This window comes from Phocoena sinus, chromosome 10 (genome assembly GCF_008692025.1).
Source record: "Phocoena sinus isolate mPhoSin1 chromosome 10, mPhoSin1.pri, whole genome shotgun sequence".
NCBI classification, from domain to species: Eukaryota; Metazoa; Chordata; class Mammalia; order Artiodactyla; family Phocoenidae; genus Phocoena; species Phocoena sinus.
In genome coordinates this window covers 69,279,491-69,305,706 of record NC_045772.1, presented here as the reverse complement: position 1 = coordinate 69,305,706, position 26,216 = coordinate 69,279,491, and the positions used below count along the sequence as shown (strand labels likewise).

General features: G+C 37.3%; 1 protein-coding gene across 7 annotated transcripts in view; it reads right to left on the bottom strand.

Annotated features, from left to right (window-relative positions):
* Positions 1 to 2,653: 2,653 nt before the first annotated feature.
* Positions 2,654 to 26,216, bottom strand: part of PUS7L (pseudouridine synthase 7 like) — a 39,905-nt gene continuing 16,342 nt past the window's right edge. For 4 of the 7 annotated variants that reach the window (XR_004351799.1, XR_004351800.1, XR_004351796.1 and 1 more), the window contains 7 exons: positions 25,979 to 26,077; positions 21,842 to 21,923; positions 20,010 to 20,290; positions 16,583 to 16,636; positions 12,316 to 15,016; positions 3,977 to 4,464; positions 2,654 to 2,713 (listed from right to left, as the gene is read on the bottom strand). Coding sequence is in view for 1 of the 7 variants with exons in the window: in XM_032645944.1 (XP_032501835.1) it covers positions 14,690 to 15,016; positions 16,583 to 16,636; positions 20,010 to 20,290; positions 21,842 to 21,923; positions 25,979 to 26,077 (843 nt within the window). In the remaining 6 variants the exon portion in view is untranslated. Of the gene's footprint in view, positions 2,714 to 3,976; positions 4,465 to 11,890; positions 11,937 to 12,062; positions 15,017 to 16,582; positions 16,637 to 20,009; positions 20,291 to 21,841; positions 21,924 to 25,978; positions 26,078 to 26,216 lie in introns of those variants that run through there. The other 3 variants (XR_004351798.1, XR_004351797.1, XM_032645944.1) reach the window with 3 other exon arrangements.

Here is a 26,216-nt window from a genome sequence, read left to right as displayed (position 1 = left end):
TTCCACTATTTTATCTTCCAGGTCACTTATCCGTTCTTCTGCCTCAGTTATTCTGCTATTGATCCTATCTAGAGTACTTTTAATTTCATTTATTGTGTTTTTCATCGTTGCTTGTTTCATCTTTATTTCTTCTAGGTCCTTGTTAACTGTTTCTTGCATTTTGTCCATTCTATTTCCAAGATTTCGGATCATCCTTACTATCATTATTCTGAATTCTTTTTCAGGTAGACTGCCTATTTCCTCTTCATTTGTTAGGTCTGGTGCATTTTTATCTTGCTCCTTCATCTGCTGTGTGTTTTTCTGTCTTCTCATTTTGCTTATCTTACTGTGTTTGGGGTCTCCCTTTTGCAGGCTGCAGGTTTGTAGTTCCCATTGTTTTTGATGTCTGTCCCCAGTGGCTAAGGTTGTTTCAGTGGGTTGTGTAGGCTTCCTGGTGCAGGGGACTAGTGCCTGTGTTGTGGTGGATGAGGCTGGATCTTTTCTCTCTAGTGGGCAGGTTCACGTCTGGTGGTGTGTTTTGGGGTGTCTGTGGCCTTGTTATGATTTTAGGCAGCCTCTCTGCTAATGGGTGGGGTTGTGTTCCTGTTTTGCTAGTTGTTTGGCATAGGTTGTCCAGCACTGTGGCTTGCTGGTCATTGAGTGAAGCTGGGTGCTGGTGTTAAGATGGAGGTCTCTGGGTCATTTTTGCCGTTTGATATTATGTGGAGCTGGGAGGTCTCTTGTTGACCAGTGTCCTGAAGTTGGCTCTCCTACCTCAGAGGCAGAGCCCTGACTCCTGGCTGGAGCACCAAGAGCCTTTCATCCACACGGCTCAGAATAAAAGGAAGAAAAAGTAGAGAGAATTAGTAGAAGTATGAGGAAAGAAAGAAGGAAAGGAGGAAAGGAAGGAAGGAAGAAAGAAGCAAAGAAGGAAAGAAAGGAGGGAGGAAGGAAGGAAGGAGGGAGGGAAAGAAGGAAAAAAGACCGAAAGAAAGAAGTTACAGTAAAAATAAAATAAAGTATAATAAAGTTATTGAATTAAAAAATACTTATTTAGAAAAAAAAAAAGGGACAGATAGAACCTTAGGACAAATGTTGGAAGCAAAGCTATACAGAGAAAATCTTACACAGAAGCATACACATACATCCTCACAAAAAGAGGTAAAGGGGGAAAAATCATAAATCTTGCTCTCAGAGACCACCTCCTCAATTTGGGGTGATTCGTTGTCTAAAGGAGGGAAGGAAGGAAGGAAGGAAAGAAAGAATGAAGGTGAAGTATAATAAAGTTATTACAATTCAAATTAATTATTAAGAAAAAAATTTTTTTAAAAAAACATGGAAGGATAGAGCCCTAGGACAAATGGTGGAAGCAAGACTATACAGACAAGATCTCACACAGAAGCATACACGTACACATTCACAAAAAGAGGAAAAGGGAAAAAAAATCATAGATCTTGCTCCTAAATTCCACCTCTTCAATTTGGGATCATTCCTTGTCTATTCAGGTATTCCACAGATGCAGGGTATATCAAGTTGATTGTGGAGCTTTAATCCACTGCTTCTGAGGCTGCTGGGAGAGATTTCCCTTTCTCTTCTTTGTTCTCACAGCTCACAGGAGCTCAGCTTTGGATCTGGCCCTGCCTCTGCGTGTAGGTTGCTGGAGGGCGTCTGTTTTTTGCTCAGACAGGACGGGGTTAAAGGAGCCGCTGATGTGGGGGCTCTGGTGCACTCAGGCCGGGGCGGGGGGGGGGCACTGCATGCGGGGCGGGCCTGCGGCGGCAGAGGCCAGCGTGACGTTGCTCCAGCCTGAGGCCCGCCGTGCGTTCTCCCGGGAAAGTTGTCCCTGGATCCCGGGAACCTGGCAGTGTCGGGCTGAACAGGCTCCACGGAAGAGGGGTGTGGATAGTGACCTGTGCTCGCACACAGGCTTCTTGGTGGCGGCAGCAGCAGCCTTAGCGTCTCCCACCCGTTTCTGGGGTTCGCGCTTTTAGCTGCGGCTCGCGCCCGTCTCTGGAGTTCCTTTAAGCAGCGCTCTTAAACCCCTCTCCTCGTGCACCAGGAAACAAAGAGGGAAGAAAAAGTCTCTTCCCTCTTCGGCAGGCGCAGACTTTTCCCCGGACTGCCTCCCGGCTAGCCGTGGTGCACTAACCCCTTCAGGCTATGTTCAAGCCACCAACCCCAGTCCTCTCCCTGCGCTCCGTCCGAAACCGAAACCCGAGCCTCAACTCGCAGCCCCGCCCGCCCCGGCGGGTGAGCAGACAAGCCTCTCGGGCTGGTGAGTGCCAGTTGGCACTGATCCTCTGTGCGGGAATCTCTCCGCTTTGCCCTCCGCACCCGTTGCTGTGCTCTCCACCGCGGTTCTGAAGCTCCCCCCTCCGCCTCCCGCAGTCTCCGCCCACGAAGGGGCTTCCTAGCGTGTGGAATCTTTTCCTCCTTCACAGCTCCCTCCCACTGGTGCAGGTGCCATCCTTATTCTTTTGTCTCTGTTTTTTTCTTTTTTTCTTTTGCCCTACCCAGGTACGTGGGGAGTTTCTTGCCTTTTTGGAGGTCTGAGGTCTTCTGCCAGCCTTCAGTAGGTGTTCTGTAGGAGTTGTTCCACGTGTAGATGTATTTCTGTTGTATCTGTGGGGAGGAAGGTGATCTCCGTGTCTTACTCTTCCGCCATCTTCAAGGTCCCCCCCAACTATCTCTTTATCCATTTTCCTTTTATAGACGTTTGGGTGGTTTCCAGTTGCTGAAATAAATAAAGTCACTGTGAACATTTTTGTACAACATTTTGTACATTTTTGTGCATGTATTTTTCATTAATCTTTGATAAGTAAATACTTAGGAATAGGATTGCTTAGTCATATGGTAGGGTATGTTTAAATATATGAAAAACTGCTAAATAGTTTTCCAAGTCATTTGTACCATTTTTCACACAGTTGGCTGTGTTTTGTTATTTAATTAAATATACATACCGATTTGGGATGAACTGACTTAAAAATATTGAGTCTTCCAGTCAATGAACAGCATATCTGTCTCAATTTTCTTAGGGTTTTTTTTCCTTCTCCCAGAAATGTTTTAGTGTTAATGGTATAGGGGACATGTAAGCCTTTGTTAAGTATGTTCCTAAATACTTCATGTTTTTATGCTATTGTAAATAGTATTGTTTTTAAAATATCATTGTTCAATTATTCATCCCTATTATACAGAAATAAAGTTGACTTTTGTACATTGACTTTGTAAACTGGCTAAAATCATTTATTAGTTTCAGCTGTTTGTTTTGTTCTTCTTGTAGATTCCTTTGTATTTTCTATGTATAAAATCATATTGTCTTCCAAAGATAAAAATTTAATTTTTCCTTTCTGAACTTTATGCATTTAATTTCTTTTCCTTGCTTACCCTAGTGGCTAGAACCTCTAATATAACAGAATTGATGAGTGCAGACATCATTGCCTGTTTTCTGATCTTAAGAGAAACAGTTCTATATTTCACTATTAAGTTTACTCTTCATTATAGATCACATTTTCTGGCTTCATTGAACGTTTTATTGTTTTAAATTTCATTGCCAACATTAAGCATAAAGGATCAGTATTATTTTAATTATTTCCCAAACAGTACAAGTGTCTTCCTAATTTGGCTGTTGGAAAGAAAGGTTGTTTATTCTGATTCTCTCTAGGAGTTGAGTTGCTTTGCAGCTGGCCCAGTTCTTAGGGTGGGTTTACCTACCCCCAGATATGGAAGCTAACATGGTTCTCTGCTAACTAGGAAGAACCCATCTCACCCCAGTACTCAGTCCATCATGCCTTCCTTGCATCCAAGACTATTTTATAATTCTATAGAAAAGTATAATTTTTATTTTGTCCCAGATTTTCTTGTTTCCACAAACACAAAGGCCTTTTATATCCTTTTACATCCTAACCATTAATATTTTGTGATTTCTTGTGTGTGTGTGTGTGTGTGTGTGTGTTTAAATCTTCAAATATTTAGGAGAGTTCAATTTCGTTCTCCTTACCTTTTTCATCCCTTGTATTCTTCTCATTGTCTACTGCTTTTTGTGCTTCCTTCAATTTCATCTTCATTTCTCTGATGGTTTTGTCTTCTGCACCTTTCTTGAAATCTGCTGTCTCAGGTTTCCTCTCCTCCCTCCTTTATCTTGTGTTATATTTCCTACGTTCTTTTCTTTTTTCTTCCATTTCTTTTTTGTCTTCTTTCACAGAAGTGATTTCTTTACCAAAAAATAAAATAAAAGCGTGTCACAATTTTTATCTTCATGGCCACCTTTTTGCAGGCTGTTGGTAAATTTTGCTGCTCTTTTCCACAACTTTATCTTTTTTTCCCACGTTTATCTTTGTGTTGACACTGTGCCAGTTTCCTTTGCTACTCATTGTTGAATGACTTGAATTTTCCTGGGCCAGCTATTTGCAGGAGGTTCTTGGTTAGGTGGGAGAGGCCAGGATAATCTTCCATGATTTATAACTCAAAGATGCTCTCTTCTGTTTCCTACAAATACAACATCATTATTTGAGATGCTTTGTTTGGCCTCAAACCACGTTTGGCAGTGTTTTTGCCACCAGCCTTACCTACCAAAATTTTCTCTTCAGGATAGACCTGTCATATTTAGGAAAAGCCTTTCTTGCTGCTTCTGAGATCTGCTGTTACTGAGCCCTCTTGCCACTTTTTCCCCCACGTCCTACCATGCAACCTTTTTCAGGTCTCAGCTGCTCTTGGCAGTTCTTACATGGACTTAAAATTTGCTTATCATATTGTTTTGCTGGTTTAAAAAAAATGCTGTTTTCCTTATTGCTCTTATATGATTTCCATTCAGGAAAAGGGGTAAAAGCCCACTTGCACAACCACATTCATATCACAAGTCACCTGAAGGTGTTTAGACCAAAGACCTAAGTTTAAGACTTATAAGACTTATTGTCTCTTGGATGACATTAAACTCAATTATAAAAACAGTAACCAAGGATTTAAACGTTAAGTTCTCTAATTTGTCTTATTAAACACATGTGGAATATTTCCTAATAGCTCCTATTAGGAGAAATTCTATTCCACTGCAATTACTAGAGCAATTAAGCTGATTGCCAAAATACTTTACTTGATTTGTCACCTAGAAAGTGTCTGTATGATAAAAATAAGCATTCTAACACTCCAGAAATAGGCAGAGAAAATTCTAAGATAGCCCCCCAGTTTTCCTTAGAGCATTAAAACATGGAGAAGAATACCTAGCAGAGTTAGATGAGCAAGGAGGGGGTTATAAGTACAAGGATATATTTCACTGTGAAATTAGAGTAGGCATTGAAGTTGAAGGCTGGCTCCTAGTGAGTTTTCTTCTGGGAACACTAAGAAACCATCAGTACAAAGGTCACAGAAGTATTTTATGAAGCCAACTACTTATGACTTTTTGTGGCTGTGGAACTGATCAAGTCAGTTGTCAAATGCAGACTGAGAGCATGGGGGCATGAACAAAAAGAAAGAAAAGTAAAGGAGAAACACACAAGGAAATAAATATGAGTAGTCATATTTATTATGCATGTATTTTCTAATATTTTTTGTTTTTAATATAGCCTTAAAAATGCAGAATGCAGAATGATCATACTCTCCTCCACTCTATCTGGCTCTATATAATGTAGTGTTCTCCAGACTCTTCCCTCACATGCAGAAAATGATATTTGTATCACACTAATGTAGGCTGTAAAGAATTTAGGGGTATGAGTTAGTGAAAAACAATATTGCTTTTATATAATTATGATAAGAAAAATAAAACAGACCTACTATGGAAGATATTAAATACTGAATACATATGAAGTTTCAAAATAAAGTATTTTCAAAATTTTAATAAGAAATTTGAGCTTGCTTCTCTGATCATAATGTTTTAATCATGGATTTTGTGTGAAATAGCAACATCTGCACACCTCCTGGTCAAAACTTATCATTAAGAGAATAAGTGTTTGTGACAATGCCTAGAAAATAGTAAATACTATATATACATAACTGCATAAAATTTTGTGGGAAAATTTTTAAATCTTTTTTTTACAATCATTCAAAGTTTACAACACCTGAAATTATGTTTGAAGAAGCTAACTCTTCCTATTCTTCTTGAAATATTCAATGTTAAAATTTTTCATGACAATGGAAATGATTCTTATATTGAATCAAATGTCTGTTATCAAGTATATCAAACTAATCACAAAACTCTAACCTGTAGGGAACACATTGTTAGAGCAATCATCCTGCACCAAGTTTGGCTGTTATAACTGTTTTTATTCTTTTAGTATTATAGATATTATACCACACCGTTCCAATTTATCAAAGATTAAAATTAATCAATGTTTATCCTTTTTTACAGCTAATACCACCTTAGATCATTAAGCCCTTTCAGTTCCCTCCCAGGTGCTATGTTTTAATTTATCATCCTTATTTAACCCACAAGATATTGTGGATATTATCATTTTATCAAGGCAATGTTTGTTTATATTTAACCACATATTTACCACTTTTCCTGTTCATCATTCATTCCTCCACTTTAGGCTTTTGATTTGAGATCCTCTACCTTCTGCCTGAAGCTTGTTTTTGTTCTAATTTCCTCTGGTGAGAGTCAGTACTTAGTTGTAAACTTTCTCAGTTATTTCATTATATTCCATTGTTGCTGTGGAGAGTAAGCTATCACACACCCTGAGAATAATCTTTACCCAGCTGCTTTTAAGATTATTCTTTTTATTACTGATGTGCTGCATATTCACTATGATGTATCTCAATCTGGCTTTATTATTATTTACACTACTGGGGATTCATTGGACTTCTGAAATCTGTATTTTAGTGTCTTATTAGTTCTAGATGACTCTCAGCCACTATCTGTTCAACTATTGCCTTTACCTTATTCTTTCTCCTTTCCTTCAGATTCCAATTAAATGTATTTTGAATTTTCTCACTCTATCCTCCATGTCTCATCTCCGTAAGTTTTAAAAATCTTATTGCTCCTTTCTGGATTTTTTTGGGTCCAACTTACTAATTTGCTTTCAATTTTGTGTAATGTTATTAAACTCATGAGTTTTAAGTTTTGATTACTACATTTTCACTTCTAGAAAGTCTGTTGGTTCTTTTTCAAACATACTAGATTATGTTGTAGCTTCTTGTTCCCTGCAGATTTTCAAGGTCATCTCTTACTTCTTTAAAAATAGTTAACATGAAGTCCATGTCTATTATTCTGAAGACCTGCAGGTCTATTTATATTGTCTTTTGTTTTTGCTGATACTTATTCATGATGCCTTGCTTTTCTTTTTTTCTGTGCTGCTTACTGTCTTTGAACATGTATGGGAAACCTGGGATGAAGGCAACTTCCTCAAGAGAACATTTGTGTTGGCTCTGTGACATGACCAGAGTCACTACCACTTAATTTCAAACCAAGTTCATGGCTTAAGAGTCTCTGGATTCTGTAAGAAAAAGCATCTGAGTTTCAGCTCTGGCTCCATGTTTCCCTTCTCAAGGTTCTTAATTGTACTCTATCTCTGTGTCCTCATCTATAAAATAAAAGTAATGGTACTTATCCCATAGGTAAGTGCTTATTGGTAAGATGTAAAATGCTAAGCACATAGTGCCCAATGATTAACAGCCATTATCATTTTGTCACTTAGTGAGTCTTCCCCCAGGTTGCCTTAATGTCATAAAGTACTAGAAATATACAGGTAAATTCAGAGATGGGCAGAAATTAAATAATCACTAGTTAAGCAAAGTGAACTGAGGCATTTTGCATTAGGAATCAGCAGAGCAAAGTAGTTATCACCATGGGCTTTGAAAACAAAAAGAGCTAGGGTAAACTCTCTTTGCAACCTAGGGTAAGTGCTACTTAACCTCTTCAAGCCCTAGAATCTTCATTTGTAACATAAGAATGGTTATATTCCCTGACAGCTTGTTCTGAGTTGTTAAGTGAAATTCTACAATGCATTTAATATTTAAATCAAAAGTAGGCATTTTACAGGTAGTGATGACAAAGATGAAACCATTAAAATTATTTTGGCAATTCATGTAAAAGTGGAAAGGCATTATAATGAGTCCGAATTCTAATACTCTAAACTTTCTGTGAGGGTAAAAGGCTATTTTAGAACTTTCCTGAGATACATATATTTACCAAGTAACTTTACTAAGGTGTGTTTGTGGTATTCAATCAGCATTTTTAAGCCTACTACATGTCAGGCACTGATGGGTACCTGAGGTATAAAGAATGCCCTTAAATAGTTAGTAGTAGATGAGCCAGATATGCAATCAAATAAATATAACATGATATGAACAGTATGAGTGTTATGAGAACACAGATTTCACAGACAAGACATTTATTTAACCTAAACAGAGAGGACTTTCTGCCATGGAGAATGGGAGGTTGAGGTACAAAACATGGGAAAACTTGCTATACTTGGCAAGGAGCAAACAGAACTTAACCAAAAGGTATGTTTTACAAAGTAAGAGGCAGATGACATTTGAAAGATAATCTGAAACCATGCTGTACATGTCTACATGTGCTGTGTTTAGGAATCTGGACTTTCATTCCATAGGTACTGGGAAGCCCCTGAAATGTTATATGGTCTCAACACAATGACAGGATCAGATTTCTACTTCTTTTTTTTTTGGGGGGGGCGGTAACTGACATGAGTATATATACAAAGATAGACCAGTTAGAGTGAAGAATGAGGGCAGTCAGTCAGAAAATTATCACAATAATCAAAACGAGAGTGAATATGTACATTAAAAACACAATCATCAAATGCTTCACTTTGAAATTAAAATTTTCTCTTTCAATGCCTTGGAAGAATATTCTCTGAATTCAGAATAACTGCTTCTTGGTTCTTCTATTGGTTCCTAAATGTGAAAAGTGCATTGCTATTATTTATATACCATAAAATCTATTAGATTTCCCTTAAGATACTTTATGGAAAAATTAGTTTCCTTTTGAAAATCATATGCAAAAAAAAAAAAAAACCACATTTTATTATAACCTAAAGAAACTATAAAGGTTATTTATAGAAAGAGTCTTCATCTTCCCTTTCCAGAAAAGAACACTAGTCCTTTACGACCAGGAGTGGGGATGGGAACAATAATCAGCTAAGATTAACACCCTATTGTAGTGAAAGCTTCAGAATCCTGACATAACCAGTCTAAGAAAATGCCAGTAAGGCTTATCAGAAAAGGGTGACTTGGAATCAAAGCATAAAGAACTAAGTCCCTAACCCTCTCCACTCTCCACCCATCTTGCTGCTCAAACACCCTCAGCTAAGGAGTGACCAGCTCTTTGTTCTCCTCCCTTTAAAAACAACCAAATAGCTCTTGTTTCAACTCCATGATTAAATTTCCTCTTTGTAACAGAAAATATTGGTAATTGAGTTGGGTATTTAGGAAGGAAACTGATACAGAAAAGACAATTTAATGTTTCTTATATTTTGCCACATTTTCCAATGTCTAAATATAAATAATTTCATGGGTATTGTGACTTCTCTCCATGAGTAAAATTTTCTTTTAATAAGACAGGCCTGTGTACATAGGCAGAGTAAATTAGCTCCTGCCTCCCAGTTGCTGAGAAAACGAACTGCTTAAGAAGATTAGAGTCATTTTCTTTACTTAAAGGTATTCCTGACAACCCACACTGAAATTACACAAGATTAACTCTGCTAACACCATTTCCCATTCTTTAAACTATAGCTTTCGAGAAAGCAGCATTTAGACTGAATACTTCAAAGCATATTTTAAGAGGAGATCTCAAAATGCGTGGAGATGCTAATATAGGTATCATTTAAAGATTCAGAATGAGGTGCTGAGAGGTCAAGAAACCTATTATTCGTCATACAGTGAGCCATAAGTGAAATGCAAAGATGCTGCTTGTTTTTCCCTTCGCCATCTAGTGGTCTGTATACTCTTTTTCCAGATGGCATTTCAAATAAAATGATATCTTCAAGGACATAACACTGTTAATCCCTCAAAGTCAGGGATATTATCTGTTTGTCTTTCCCCATAGCATCTTACAGAGTGCCTTTAACTTAGGGGCACTCAAATGTCTGTGGATTATTATGTCATATATTTGGCATTGCTTTGTGGCTTATCAGAAATACGTAAAGCAGAAGGGCTTAGGAAAAAAAAAAAGATTAAAACAGTACCATAAGACATCAAGCTATTTGTAAGAATCTTTCTGAATCTGAAAGCAAAATCCATGGCACAGGTACTAAACTTTACTTATATTAACCGCCATTGTACAATGCAGAAATTTCTCTCTCTGGCAGTACGTTGGCATGACCCACCAGAACCATTCTGAAAAAAATGCAATCATAATCCATCAGTTCCCTTACCTTACCCTCTCTGAAGCTTCAGTATTCTTCAAGTATTCTTTAATTAATTGCAAAATTAATATACAAATGTATTCTTATTTAAATACCCAAACATTTCAGAAGTAAATAAAAAAATGAAAAGTCCTATTTCTCTTACTCCCTATGTCTCCTCCCTCCAACCTCTTCTCCTATCCTGACATTAACACAAGAAAATTCTGCACTGTTATATGCAGCTTCATTTCTTCTTGGTCTCTTAAGGGTAGTTCCCAGGTGGAAAATATTGAGGCACACTGACCTATATAGTTCTTAAAGATCTAAATTTGAATGAACTGCTGAATTCCCAGATTTAGAAATACATAGTTCTTTCCACTTACAAAAAAATAAATAAAAGTGTGCTGAATTGTAATTACTTTATGCTAAGATAGAGTCAGATCAGATCTCAAGGGAAATTCATTAACCATTCAACTGTAAAACTTTCATCAGAGAGCACAGTAAAGTAATATTAGCTATAATAACACAAGCTGACACTTATCGAGAATTTACTAGGTGCTGGGCACTGCTTTTGGTGTTTCATAAGATTTTCTAAAAGAAATTCCCTATCAGTGAAATTTTAAGATATGGCATGTGATCATTAGTACTTGTGTTCATAGTATCTTGCATTTGTGTATTTTTCATTATTTTGTTTGATGCAGTACAGTCCTGGACTGAAAAATGATTACTAACATTACTTCACACCTGAGATCACAACAGAGAAATTCAGTGGGTTACTAAAGGGACACCCTACTGCAGTGGTAGAGGCACTCTCTGAGTTCAGGTACTCTCACTATTTCCCAAACTTCAATCATTCATGTACTGCTGTCATAATTACTGTTATATCTATACTAGTAGTTCCTTATTACCTTTACACTGAGTTCCTCATTTTAAAATTTATTTTTGAAAGAAACATCACGTAAGTTGAAAACCAACATTATTTGCCATAAAAAAAGGTAACTAGAAACATAAACTCAATAAAACAAAGCAGTATTATGAAATTCTAGTTAGATATTGTTGCTTGCTGGTATTCCTGAGCCTCAGGCCTGCACAATCTCTGTTAAAAAAGTAAATCCAGCAAGCGATATATGTAAACTTATTTCAGCCAGCTTTCTCCTTGTCTTAAACAGAATGGTTGATTAAAAGATTAAAAGAGTATAGGGGGTGGGGGGAGAGGGGGAATAAACAATCCTCTCACTGAACTTTTTCAGTGATATTTAATATTGTACCAGGTATCATCTAAAGTAACCCTCTATGACCTATAATGATGTTGCCCATCATTGAGATACAAGTCCCAAAATGTTCTGGAAAATACCCCAAAATGCTTTGGAAATTTCCTAAACGATCTCCTTTACTTTGGTTTCAAAACCTCAAAAAGAATCTTGTTTCTCTCAAGACCTGCTCCAATATGCCTATTAATCGATATCAAGAAATAAGTTGGGGGCTTCCCTAGTGGCACAGTGGTTGGGAGTCCACCTGCCGATGCAGGGGACATGGGTTCGTGCCCTGGTCTGGAAATATCCCACATGACACGGAGTGGCTGCGCCCGTGAGCCATGGCCGCTGAGCCTGCGTGTCCGGAGCCTGTGCTCTGCAATGGGAGAGGCCACAGTGGTGAGAGGCCCGCGTACTGCAAAAAAAAAAAAAAAAAAAAAAAAAAAAAGAAATAAGTTGGTAGAAATAGAAATTATTAACCAAAAATTTTGTTTTCAGAAGGCAAATATTAGGTAGATGAAAGCAGTACTGCTCTAGGAAGCATAATCAAGTTCCCAAATAGCATCTTGTTTGACCTTGAATAGGTCAGTAAACCACTCAAATATTTTCTGATTTGCAAAAACAGGGAAAACACTACCCACCTACAGGGTGGGTACATGGATTACAATGAGAGGACTGGCACAACACTCAGAAAAAATGTTACTTGGATCAAAGTTGCATATGACTTCAGTTTATTACAACTTACAAAAATCCAAGTGTTTTTATCTTAATAAAAAGACCTCCATTTGTTTTACCTCAGTAATCCTGAGGCACTATTGCTCAGTTTCAAATGCAACGCTGAAAATTAAAGCTAATCCAAAGACTCTTCTTCTGAAAGCCTGAAATGCTCCAGAAAAACTGCAAAAACTTAGGTGACTGCTCATCATTTGGTCCAAAGTCTATTCAAGTCCTTACTGAAAAAAAAAAAATTAACGTGGCAAATATTATTAGTATATAAAATAATTTTTCACATGAACAGTATCTGAATACATTTTATGGTGACCTGAAATAACTTTAGTGATCCTTTCTTTACACAGGGCCAAAGTACTAAATTAATAAATTAGAAAGATACCTAAAATTATAGTGCCATCTACAGGCAAAGAAAATACTATCAATGATGGCACATTTTTAATGGTTTCATATTTTCTAATTGCTACCCAATGATTAAAAGAAAACTGGGATTTAATTATTTAGTAATTCACTTCCTGATTACATTTATAGGACATAATTTATCATATAAAATAAAGTTAAAACATCATTTCTAAATTTTTTTACTATTTAATATAGCATCATTTCATTTTCGATAAATATTAAGGCAATAAAAGTAATTTTTAAAATCCATGGTACCACAATCTGAAAGTTTTGTGTCCTGAATTTGTTTATTATTAAAATATATAAAGACAAAAGAGGAACTTTCTAGTATTAAAAAAATTCCAAACATTCTACGATCTTAACAGAATGGCATTTTCATTTTTTTCTGTTCCCTTCCTAACTTGCATCTGTGGACATTGATTTAACAATCACTAAATGCTAGGCACTTTTCTAAGCTGCTTTACATATATTAACTCGGCAAATCATCACAATAATCCTAAGAGGTAGGTTTATTACCATCCCTGTTTTATAGATGTTGAAACTGAAACACCCAAAGCTTAAACAACTTGTCCAAGGCCACACTGCTCTAAGTGGCAGAGGCAAGTTTCAAACTAGGGGAGTCTGTCCCCAGTATCTAAGCTTTTAATCACTACGCTCAAGTGCCTCTCCTGTGTAAAAGCTGCATGCAGTGTATATACTGCATTTGTGTTTTATATATATGGTTAAATATATATATATATACATGGTTTTGTGGGGCAACATTTTCTCACATACCTAAAACCTTCATCATCAACTTTAATAACTAAATGTTTTGCCATCAAGTTGTTACATCTCATTTTACTTTTAGTTAGCTAACGCTGGACTTCCAAACTGTTTCTAATTTCTTTCTATATATATAGGAATGCTGCACTAAGCAAATTTTGCATTGCATACAGTTTTTTTCCTTCTTTGGAATTTTATTTCCTTATGCTAATATACCCAAAATGGTTTGACTGGCTTAAGCATATAAAAGTGCCACATTACTAATATATAATACTCTTGACAGCTTTTAAAGTCATTATGTAATGGTACCAGCAATAAAAGAATGCTCAGATTTTCCCAATCAGTATATCCCATTTCCCCCCAAATGTACCTGATGTAAAGTAGATAAGGATAGTTTGTGACGTGGGATAGTTAAACCAAAAAATACAGAATTTTCAAAATGGGTAAAATGTTTTTCTTCCTCCAGCAACGTAAAAAGGTGGAGATAATTCTATTGTTTGCTGCTTATGAGACTGGTGCTATTTAAATGAGCCTCAAAAAGAATCAATAACACTCAGTCACTAGTAAGTGTCAGAGCTGGAGTCTGAGCACAGATCAGCCTGACTCTAAAAATTTATGTTTTAGATGATAGAACAAAAATAACAAAAAAGTGGAGGGTCAATATATGTCAAGATAAAGAAACTGTAGGAAAAATTTTATTTCAGTCTTTATCAAAGATTATTTACCTCATAAAGGGGTAAACTACCCTGGGGTAGCTATCATAAATAGAGGGATTATATTTTCCTAATGTACTGTTCTGATCAATAATTTCAAAAATAGGAGATAATGGCAATAATTAACAAAATGCTTCATCTATCTTTCCAACCCTGTTTTCATTACAACCTAGTTTCATCTACATTCTAAGAAAGGAGCTTGAGGATATAAACATTACTCCAAAAATGTTTTTCTTTAATGTTATCTTCTTTAATGTCATCCTGCAGTATTATAGGCTCCTAACAGTCCAGAAAGACTAACTTTTATAGCACAGACTAAAGGTCACCGAGATATTAGATAATAGAAAGAACAAAGGCTTTGGAGTCTTCAACTCAGATGCTGCCATTTACTAGCTATCCGTCCTCTGGAATGTTAGTATCAAATTCCTACTTCATCAGGATGTTGTGTAATTAAAGGAGATAACAGTTATAATGCTCCTAGCACATGGTAGATGCCCAAGAAACTTTAGCTCCCTTTCCTTTAAAAAGTGGCACATACACGATTATATTAAGGGGATCAGTTTTAAAAGTCATGCTTCATTATTTCCCTCAGACAAACGGTAGCATAACACGAAGCGTCAAGATCAAAAGAGATCAAAAGAGATAAAGTTGCTTCATCGATGTGGGAACCTTCCTTCGTGACATCAATATCCTGGTCTTCTATTAGTTGGTATGAGAGATTACAGGGATGTTTCAAAATCTTTCTATAGCATCCTGGAACATTCAGTTTCAGAGTAGGTATTTTAAATCTACATGTCTGTAGTCCATCTCTGCTGAGTACTTCCTGGTACCACTTCCCTAGTTTGTTCTTTGGGTACTGAATATTGTATCCAAGCACTGGAAGAACCACCTGTGCAATGAAAGGGAAAATAAAAGATACGTGAAACAGCCTTCAGAAAAATATTTGATCATATTTTAAATTTACTTTTATGACTGGGACCTGGATCTGTAAAAACAGACTCAGGATATCAACATTACAATCAGCCTAAAACATGCTATTGAGTATTACACTACTTTGATTCTTTTTAACGCTGCCCAGAAAAGAGAAGAGCCAACTAAAATCAAGAAGGACTCTGAAAGGACTTCCCTGGTGGTCCAGTGGTTAAGAATCCACCTTCCAACGTAAGAGACACAGGTTCGATCCCTGGTCGGGGAACTAAGATCCCACATGCCGCAGAGCAACTAAGCCCGCGCCACAACTACCAAGCTTGCATGCCTCAACAAGAGAGCCCTCGTGTCACAAACTACAGAGCCCACGCACTCTGGAACCCTCATGCCACAACTAGAGAAGCCCACACACCGCGACAAAGACCCAGCGCAGCCAAAAATAAATAAATAATGATAATAACTAACTAAATAAATATTGTGTTTGCGTGGTATATCTAAAAAAAAAAAAGGACTCAATTACCAAGGCAACCAACTCAAGTCGGATATTATTAGACAAACTGCTGTTAATGTAGAAGAGATGAAACAAGAAGTTGAGGTACACTTAATTAGCCAACAGACTTCATCTTTGTGCAGTTATACAATCCTAAAAGCATATTCTTTCCGGAACACAAAGAATAACCTTTACTACTCAATCACATAACTGGTATTTTGGCTGATAATTTTACATTTCCCTTACTTATTTAAAAACATGGGGCTTCTCTGGTGGCACAGTGGTTAAGAATCCGCCTGCCAATGCAGGGGACATGGGTTCGAGCCCTGGTCCGGGAAGAACCCACATGCCGTGGAGCAACTAAGCCCATGAGCCACAACTACTGAGCCTGCGCTCTAGAGCCCACGAACCACAACTACCGAGCCACGTGCCACAACTACTGAAGCCCACGTGCCTTGAGCCTGTGCTCCGCAACGAGAAGCCACTGCAGTGAGAAGCCCGTGCACTGCAACGAAGAGTAGACCCCGCTCGCCACAACTAGAGAAAAGCCGCGCACAGCAAGGAAGACCCAACGCAGCCAAAAGGTAGTCAGAAAAAGGAACAAGGTAAAAAACTCAAATACACACAACATGACTGAATTTCATATTCGTTATGCTCACTGAAAGAAGCCAGACACAAAAGGCCATAAACTATATGATTCCATTTCTATGATACTCTTTCAAAGGCAAAACCATAGAACAGAAAAGAGCTGAGTCAGGGCTGGGGCAGGGGTGGGGTGACTACAAAGGGGCACAGGAAGTTTGGGGGAGACATGAAACTGTTCTTTATCTTGATTTTTGTGGTGGTCATATGACTTTATACGTATATCAAAACTTGCAGAACTGTAAACTGAGAAGAGTGAATTTTATTATATAAATTATAACTGAATCAAAAGTGGTAAAAAAAGGAGCAAGGAAGGGAACTGGTTAATATATATTGTCCTTTGGGCACAATGTGTACATTTAGATCTAAATGATACTAATTTTTAAGCAAGTTTACCTGATGTATTGCATATGTATTAGCTGATTCCTCTTCTTCAGTTACTAGATGAACCTATTTTTTAAAAACATGATGAAAGTACAGATGATTTTCAAATGTTCCAAATTCCCTCAATTTTCCCTAACTCTGTTATGTACAATTTGACTCCTTAGCTGAATATACACATACCCAAACAAGATCTTTTCACAATTTCTTTCCAGAGGAGTAGACTACTTAAAAATTAGAATGATTCTTCCTGCTTTAAGCCCTGATAACTCCATGGAAATACACAGAGAATGTTGGGCAGCTAACACTCTGAAGCAACACATTCACCTCAGTTACCAACGATCTTTTTCTAAACTGCAAAGTTGTTTTTTCTTACTATGCTGAATCAAGAATCTGCCTCTGTGAGACCACCCAACCTCTGTCCCTAACAAATGTCATAATAATCTATGAGAAGTAGTGCTTCTCAAAATGCGTTTCATAGACTAGTAATAGGTGTCACACACACGAGGCAAAAAAAAAAGAGGTGAGTGATAAGCTACGTTTGAGAAATGTTGCTCTAGGACAGAGAATAATTCTGATTTCTCGGGCACATGAAAGCTCAAGTATAAAGGCAGCTGTCATCATTCCATGAGGATTACAACAGCCTCATTTTCCTAAAGCATTCATCATATAATATGTCTAGATCTTCTCTAAACCTGCTTGCTTTCCCAATTCTCCCTACTCTTATCAATAATGTCTCTCCTTTTTGTTTTTCCATTTTGGGTTTATTTGTTTGTTTACATGTAAATAACCCATTTTAACTGCTGCACTCAGAAATGGACATAACACTCCAGATGTGATCTGACCAAATACATGGGGCTACGATCTCTCTTGCATCATTACTTCCAGCTTTTTGTCTTTCACGAATTCATAAGCATACCTACAATGCTGCAATTTAAGTAATTTATGAAAATACTGAACAAACATGGTCAAGTACAGAGTACCATGTTTTGTCTTTAGAGAACTCCCTCCAGGTTGATATCAATCAATAAATTAACAAACATGATTTTGCTGTATGGCTGCTCTGCAAAGATGAATTCACCATTCTCATTGTCTAACTCACATTTCTCCATCTTGTTCACAAAAAAACTATACGACAATCTGCCAAGTCACTTGAAATTAAGATATATAGGTAGTCCTAGTAATTCTATCAAAAAGGGACTCAGTTTCCTACAATTTTTAATGTAGATGCACAACATGACATGTTCTATATACCATTTATTAGAAATATTAGTTTGTCTTTTTTCTTTTCATATTTCATGTCTTTTTTTGGTTTTATTTTGGTTTTTTTCTTTAACTTTTTATTTTATATTGGAGTAGAGTTGATTAACAATGCTGTGTTAGTTTCAGGTGTACAGCAAAGTGATTCAGTTATACATATTTTACGTCTTGAGACTCCAGTTCCTGCCTTTTCTTTTCTCAGTGCTAACTAATAAAGTATAAATGATTGATCTTAAAAATATAGACACTTTTTGCTGCTAATAAAAGGAAACTCTGCAAAATGTAAAGGAGAAAATATTCTCTTTTCTACTACATCTCCTGAAAGAAAAGCAGATTCAATCCTGATCACAAAACTATCCGTGCAAATGTTACATGGAACAAAGAAGTCGTATAAGACACATGCATTTCAGAGATTATTGTTATATTTTGTCAAAGTAACCTTTAACTTCTGAAAATCTGAATTAGAAATGGCTGACCTACTAAATAATGTGTTGCCTAGGTAATATTTAAACGGACATGTTTTCTGAAAGGTGTTAAAAAACTTGTGCTTTTTTCATTATTTATCAAAATGGAATCAACTGACATATCTCTTCTTCCACTCATGAGGTAAAATAAAACCTACGATGCTGCTAGATTTTTTCTTACACGGTTTCAGAGTCTGTGTCTCAGTTAAATGACCATTCTTAATGATTTATGCTCTTAGTGATCACTTTATCTAAATATTCATAAGCCATTCATTTAATAAAATAGTAAAGCAGACATCTTTGTTCTGGCTCACTCATCACTCAGCCTTTACTCTCTCTTTTCTGGTAGTGCACCTGCGTTTTCCTGGGAGCTTTCCTCCCAGTTCTTAAATGTGGTTTGGATGGGATGGTTCCAGGAAGGAGCCCTTGGAACATAGGTTTTGCCAATCACGTACTCCAGTCCACAATAACTGGTCTGGGGACTTGTGACCCAAGCCAAGCCATTCCTAGCCACTGAGGCTCAATTCCATGGCTTTGATTGAAACTGTTGGGAAAGAAAAGCCCTCTTTTCTGGAGAAGAAACTGAGAATGGATCTAACAGAGAGGAAAGCAGAGCTGCAAGATAAAGCAAATGAGATGGATGATTTAGGACACTGCTTAAGCCCCTTGATACAGCTGTGCCTGCATCAATCATGTGCTTTTAGTTATGAGGGCCAAGAAACTCCTGTCTGTTTTCCTTAAGTTACTCTGAGGTGGGTTTCCATCACTTGAAACCAAAAAAATCCTTAATTCATACATCTAGAACTCTGCCATTAATTTAGAACAAGCTTCCTTTATGGAAAGTTCAGCCTATTTTTCTCCATTTTTGAAAAACTGGGCCATGCCCAATCTCTAGATGCTGACACCTTTTCTACACTCCACAATTTCTCTAGTAGAGACTAATCTGGGCTAGGAATCAGACAACAGATTAAGTGCTACCTATGTCACTTAATCTGTCTCCTCTCCAGCCTGGGTCTCAATTTCATTTCTATAAAATGGGAATTAGAAAAGAGGGTCTCTAAAATCTTTTTGTCCTCTAAAGGTCAATGATTTTATGATGTTATATACAAAAGCACTACTCAAATCCCTTCATTAATTTTTAAAATATATTTGTGAGACTGAATTAAGATAATGATGGAGAATAGTCTGCTCTTTTTGCATTACAATACTATAAAATAAATTTCCTTACATGATTTACGGAATTAAATTTCATTATTTAGTTCAATCCCACAGAGATTAAAATACTATAAAAATACTAGTTGGATGGGGAGGAAATGGATCAATTTTTATAATACAAAATTATATTTCATTAATATAAATGCCTCTAAGATACTGTTAAGAGGGAAAAAAGTAAGTTGTAAAATCGCACCTATATAAAAGAAACGCACATGACATTACATACCCTATATACCATTATTATAAAAATCTTATTCTAAAGAATGTGTTCAAAGGAAGGTTTACTATCTTTGTAACTTTCATTTCATACCACTAACTATTTTTATTTTTCCATTCAATAGCATGTTAAGCGTCAGCTGACAGCAGAGTAGAAGCAGGAGATGAGCAAATATACGTTAAAAAAAGAAGAAGAGCATGTTTAGTTTTAAATTGTTTCTAAAATAAGGGCTTCTGAAAATTAGTATTCCTGGTGTGGTAACTACTCTTGATGAAATGACACTTACTTTACTACTTGGTAAATGCTCATCATCAATATCTTCATCCAAACAGACCAAATCACCCTCCACCACTCTTGATCCATAGGTTGCAAGTCTGTAAGATACTGCCTCATTCCAGATTTTGCTGCTATATGCGTGAACATAGAATATGCGCATGGAATGGGGGAAAGAGAACCACGCCTGGATACAGCCCTCCTCTGTCACGCCAAAGCGATGCAAGGACTCCAACAATGCTCTCTCCCGAACTTTGAATTCAGGCATCAGTGAAAGTGTGCCTTTAGCATCCTCTGAATAAAGCGAAGATCAGTTAGTCATTTTTATTTAAAGGCCAGTTATTAAGACCTTTACCACGCTCTCTAAATGAACTGAGCTATCCTGGGAACCTGAATATGAAGATGATGCTCAGCACCAACTATAAACCAGAGCTACACCTGAAGAGGTGTTTTGTTTGTTTGTTTTTAATAAAGATCATTCATCATATGGCTCAATCACTTTCCCTGCTTTAAAAAGAGCACAACATTAGTAACTCCAACTTCAGGATGGAGATAAACTAATTTGCAGTTATTTAGAGGACTTTTTATTTTAAAAAGCATTACATAAACCCCTGAGCTTAGAGATTTTTAAAGAGCTATTATAGACATTTTACACAGAATTTTTTGAATAAGAAAGGGTTGACATCTGGATCCTTCAAGTGTACTATTAGGTCTCGATAGTAGGATGCTTTTTAAAACTAGGTTACTGGACTCCATGGCAAGATGGTCATTCAGGTAGGGCCTTGGATTCCACATTTTAATAAATGCACCAGGTTTCTTAAGCACACTAAAGTTTAAGAATCATTGCCAAAAGGAAATTATTTTCTCAGGACCCTACAATAGATGCAATTTTGAATTTTCCTTAGTATTACTTAGATTACTCATAACAATTTGAAATGCTCACACTATTTACAGATTCTGGTGTGGCATAAAAATATTTTTCTCCTATGAATCATTACATATAGGTACTATGTACATAATTTAAAACAATGAAATGGAGATATTTGAAAACTGATGTCCTTTATTTCAATGTAAGTGAAATTCAATATGCACGTATATATCGATCATATATTTGAATGACTCTAAAATGCTACAGTTGCCATTATTGTTTAAATACAAGTAATATTTATTCAGTATTCAGAACGTGCCAGGCACTATATTAAAAGCATTATATCTATTATCTTATTTAAATCTCATGACAGTCTTTTAGGTACCATTATTAGCTTCAGTTTGCAGATGAAGAAACTAAAAGAATGTAACTAAATGACTTGCACAAGACTGTACAGCTGTGAAGTACTAAAGTTGAGAGCTAAACCCACGTAGATTGACTCTAGAACCCACACTCGTAACAACCTTCTTTTAGTGCTTCTCATTAGCATTCTACATATATTGGGCTAAAGTTTTCAAAATCAGCAATCAGGGCTAAATGGCAACTAGATCAAAAATAATGCACAAAGTATCAGATATAACAAATGTACTTTTATTTAGTTTATTTTTTCAGTCTCCTCTGATTGTAGTGAATTATACTTCCATCAATACCTAAATCCTTCGAGGATTTAGGCCAAGAAAAACTCAGCATCTTTTCCCTCACCCCTACCTCCAAGCAAGAATTAGAACAGACAAAACTCCCAGAGATCTGGCCAAAAATGGAGTGCCTAGGGCACGTAATAAAAATGCTTAAATATACAATATATTACAGTCTATTTCTTATCATATTTATGTTGTAATGAATGCCCTCCTGCTGACATAACACTTATATTATGTATCTGCATGGTTATGTATGGGGTAAAGAAACTTTTTAAGTACCAGTCTGAAGAAAATATTTCTTTGCTCTATTTACAGGATCATCCAATTCTTCTGGTGTAAGAAATAATTGTACAGCCTTCACCTTTAAAAACCAAACAAGCAAACGTGTTAAATGAAAATGAAAACTTACTTTTTTTTAAAAAGATACAAATTGTCTGACATCTAACAAATGCCAGACATTTAACAAAGGAACAAGAATAAGCATTTAACATGATATATTTTACGTGGCAATTTTGTCTTTAAGTGTTCAAAAGTTAAACAATGTTAAATTTAGAATTAACCTCCTGTACAAAGCAACCTGATACATAGGTTTAAAATATTATGGACTGGAAAAGTGCTCCCCCACCACTTCCACAGTTCTTCTTCTGTCATTCTTTGCCTCTATCATCGAACTATGAACACAAGTATTAAGTGATGACATAAAACTCAGACTTAGCCAACAAAAATACACAACAAAAATAAGGGAAGGAACAAGCATAGGGGAATGGCAAGCCACTAATTTCATTTGTGTTCTCAAGTCTCAGAATTCTGTGGTCTTAAAACTAATTGCCAGTCATTTTTAAAAATTGCCAACTTTACTGTTTTCTTTTAAAACCTAAATAGATTAAAAGATGATCCTTTAAAAAAAAAAGGTATCTACTAGTTCCTATATTTTATCACTGTCTCCAGCACAACTTATTTCTAAGTATGTGCCTTAGAGTAGGAAAGGATCTTTTTTTTTTTTTTTTTTTGAGGTATGCGGGCCTCTCACTGTTGTGGCCTCTCTCGTTGCGGAGCACAGGTTCCGGACGTGCAGGTTCAGCGGCCATGGCTCACGGGCCCAGCTGCTCCGTGGCATGTGGGATCCTCCCGGACCGGAGCATGAACCCGTGTCCCCTGCATCGGCAGGCAGACTCTCAACCACTGCGCCACCAGGGAAGCCCGGAAAGGATCTTAAAATAGGTCAAGCAACCAAATCTCCCATTCATTCTTCTGTTAACATTATTCATTCATTCAAACAAATACTATTAAGCATCTGCCATGTGCTAGGCACTGTGGAGATACCAGGGATAGAGTGTTGAGCAAGAGACTTGTGGTCTCTGTCTACTGGAAAAGATTAAATAAGCAATAATTATAAAATGTAATCAAATCTGAGATGGGAAGTCTAGGAGGCTGTGCAGTCACAAGATAAGGGGAATTCACTAATTCTTGGGTAGTGGGATGAGAATTTAAATTGAGACATAAGGAATGTAAAGGTTGGGGAGGGCGTAATTCAAGCAAAAGGAAAAAAAAAAAAAATCTGCCTTTCCAGCTGTGGGAGCCAGCCTCTAAGACAGCCCCAGTGGTCTCAAGCACTGGTGCTCACGCCTGGGCAGTCCTCTCCCACACTCATCAGGGTTGGCCTGCATGACCGTGGAATACGGAAGTAGTGAAGGTCTGTCCCTCCCAAGGTTAGGCTATGAAAGACAGTGAAGTTTCTTTTTTCTTTTTTTATTCAATGAATATTTATTGAGTATGAATGAATGAAGAAAGGAAAAAATGCTCTATTTTTTTTTTTTTTTGCGGTACGCGGGCCTCTCACTGTTGTGGCCTCTCCCGTTGCGGAGCACAGGCTCCGGACGCGCAGGCTCAGCGGCCATGGCTCACGGGCCCAGCCGCTCCGCGGCATGTGGGATCTTCCCGGACCGGGGCACGAACCCGTGTCCCCTGCATCGGCAGGCGGACTCTCAACCACTGCGCCACCAGGGAAGCCCAAAAATGCTCTATTTTTAAAGAACTTTTATGAGGCTAAAAACTGTATCCTCTGAAAAGGAATTACTCCCCTCCATTTTACCAAACTGCAACTTTTTTCTCATTTCGTTTCTCTGAAGGAATATTCTATTTCCTTTAGCAAAGAGAGCGTGTCAAGAGATATATGACCAGGCTTCCCTGGTGGCGCAGTGGTTGAGAGTCCGCCTGCCGATGCAGGGGACACGGGTTCATGCCCCCGTCCGGAAAGATCCCACATGCCGTGGAGTGGCTGGGCCTGTGAGCCATGGCCGCTGAGCCTGCGCTTCCGGAGCCTGTGCTCCGCAACGGCAGAGGCCACAACAGTGAGAGGCCCGCGTACCGCAAAAAAAAAAAAAAAAAAAAAAAAAAGAGAGAGATATATGACCCTACTTTTTTAAAACTTTTTATTTTATGTCAGAGTACAGTTGACAAACAATGTTGTGATAGTTTCGGGTGTACAGCAAAGTGATACAGCTATACATATACATGTATCTATTCTTTTTCAAATTCTTTCCCCATTTAGGTTATTCCATAATATTGAGCAGAGTTCTCTGTGCTATACAGTAGGTCCTTGTTGGTTATCCATGAGGTTTCTGTTGTGGTCTCCCTCTCTCTCTCTGTTGTGGTCTCTCTCTCTCTCTCTCTCCCTCTCTCTTTTGTGCTCTTGGACTCCTCTCTCCGGGGGAAGCCATGCCACGAGTACCACTATGTCAAGAAACTCAAGGTTCCTGCCAACAACCATGAGAGTGAGCTTGGATGTAGATCCTTGGTGCCCACTCAAGTTTTCAGAGACCACCCAGGCTGATAGATAACTGCAAATGCATGAGACACCCTGATGCAAAAATGCCCAGCTAAGCTGCTCCCAGATTCCTGATCCTCAGAAATAGTGAGGTAATAAATGCTTGTGGTTTTAATACACTAAGTTTTGGGGTAATTTGTTCCACGGCAATAATTGATAACCAACAGTCTAGCAAGTTTACAAATAAGTAGGAGCATGGAATATGAAGTTTGAAAGAGGTAGCCATTGAAGGGGTAGCCAGCCAGCTTTTGTTTAAATGCAATGATAGCAAGAGGAATTTCCAGTTCTTGGGGTGGGGCGTGGCGGAGGAGGAAGCCCATTTCTTTGGACAACTCTTACATAAGTCTTTCTTACACTAGGCTAAAACTTGGCCCCCTGAATTTCTACCACTGTTAAAACCAGACAATTAATAGTCTAATCATATTTTTGAACATTCATCTTACTATGAGCCTGACACTACGCTAGGTGCTTTCACAAAAGTTATCTCATTTACTTCTCACGAACATCTTGTAAAATACGTATTATGTCCATTATACAGATAAGAAAACCGAGGCTGGGAAAATTAATTAACCTGCCTATAGTGACATATTAGACAACTGGCAGAACTCAAACAGAACACATGATGCATTCTTCAGACCCCTAACTATTAAATTCTTCTTCCATATGACAAAATTTCCAATACTTCATAAGCTAATTTCCTCTTCAGAGTTTTCTAGACTGAAAAAACACTTTTCAGTTAATCATTTCTCATCAATACAGTTTCTAGACCTTTTATCATATCAGTTATATCCCACTTGCTAAACTCCCTCTGAAATGTTAAGCCCATACTGACTGCAGTTTTGCAGATGTGGTCTGCATCACCAGCTGTCAACTTTATTTCCATGTGTAAGATGATGTTCACATGCACAATGCTTCTCACAAGTGCTTTTACTGTTCCTTTCTCTTCCACTCAAGAAAACATATCAGAACACAAATGAGTAAGCATGACACTATTATATGAATAATACTGCATTTGCTCAAATATATAATTTTCATAGTTATGTGGGTTTTCTCTATTATGTATACTGTAATCAGTGTGAAAATATATGTGTGTATATATAATACATAATTATATATATGTAATATACATTTTAAAAACATATAATTGGGCAAATGTGGCTTATTTGTGACATGCACTTTTAGTTTCATTTGAAACTAGCCAGATTTTCTTTTTCAAATTTGCTGTTCCTCTTGGTCTCTGCCATTGGGTGAATTCCTATCTTGCGTAATATCTGATACCAGATTTCTCGAATCAGGGTTTAACTTTCTCAAAATCCTCTATTCAGCTCACTAAGAATTTGATGAGCGCTGGTCAAGTCCCTGTTAGTCTCAAGCAGGTATTAAATACAAGGGGCATCACATACAGTTTGCTTTGTTATAATGTGATACCAAGAATATAGTGGCTGCTCAATAAACATGATGTAATGTATGGTATATGTATGTGGTGGTATAGCTGCCTTTATATGCTGGGTTAAGAAAGCAAGGAGCAGGCTTATGTAGTAAGGACAACTGATAAAACAGCTAAGTCCATACTTTTAAAGAATCCATACCATTTCACTCTTCAGCAAAGCCAATCCAATTTGGTCTGTGTGAACTTTCCTTCCCATCCCAAATCTCTGTGGTCCATAGTAATTCACAAACCCTTTATTCTATAAATACAAAAAAAAATCAATTAATTAAAAGTATATTGTTATGGAACGCATGCCTGTGAGCCACCAAAAGTCATATGTTGAAATCCTAACCTCCAATCTGATGGTGTTTGGAGGTGGGGATTTGGGGAGGTAATTA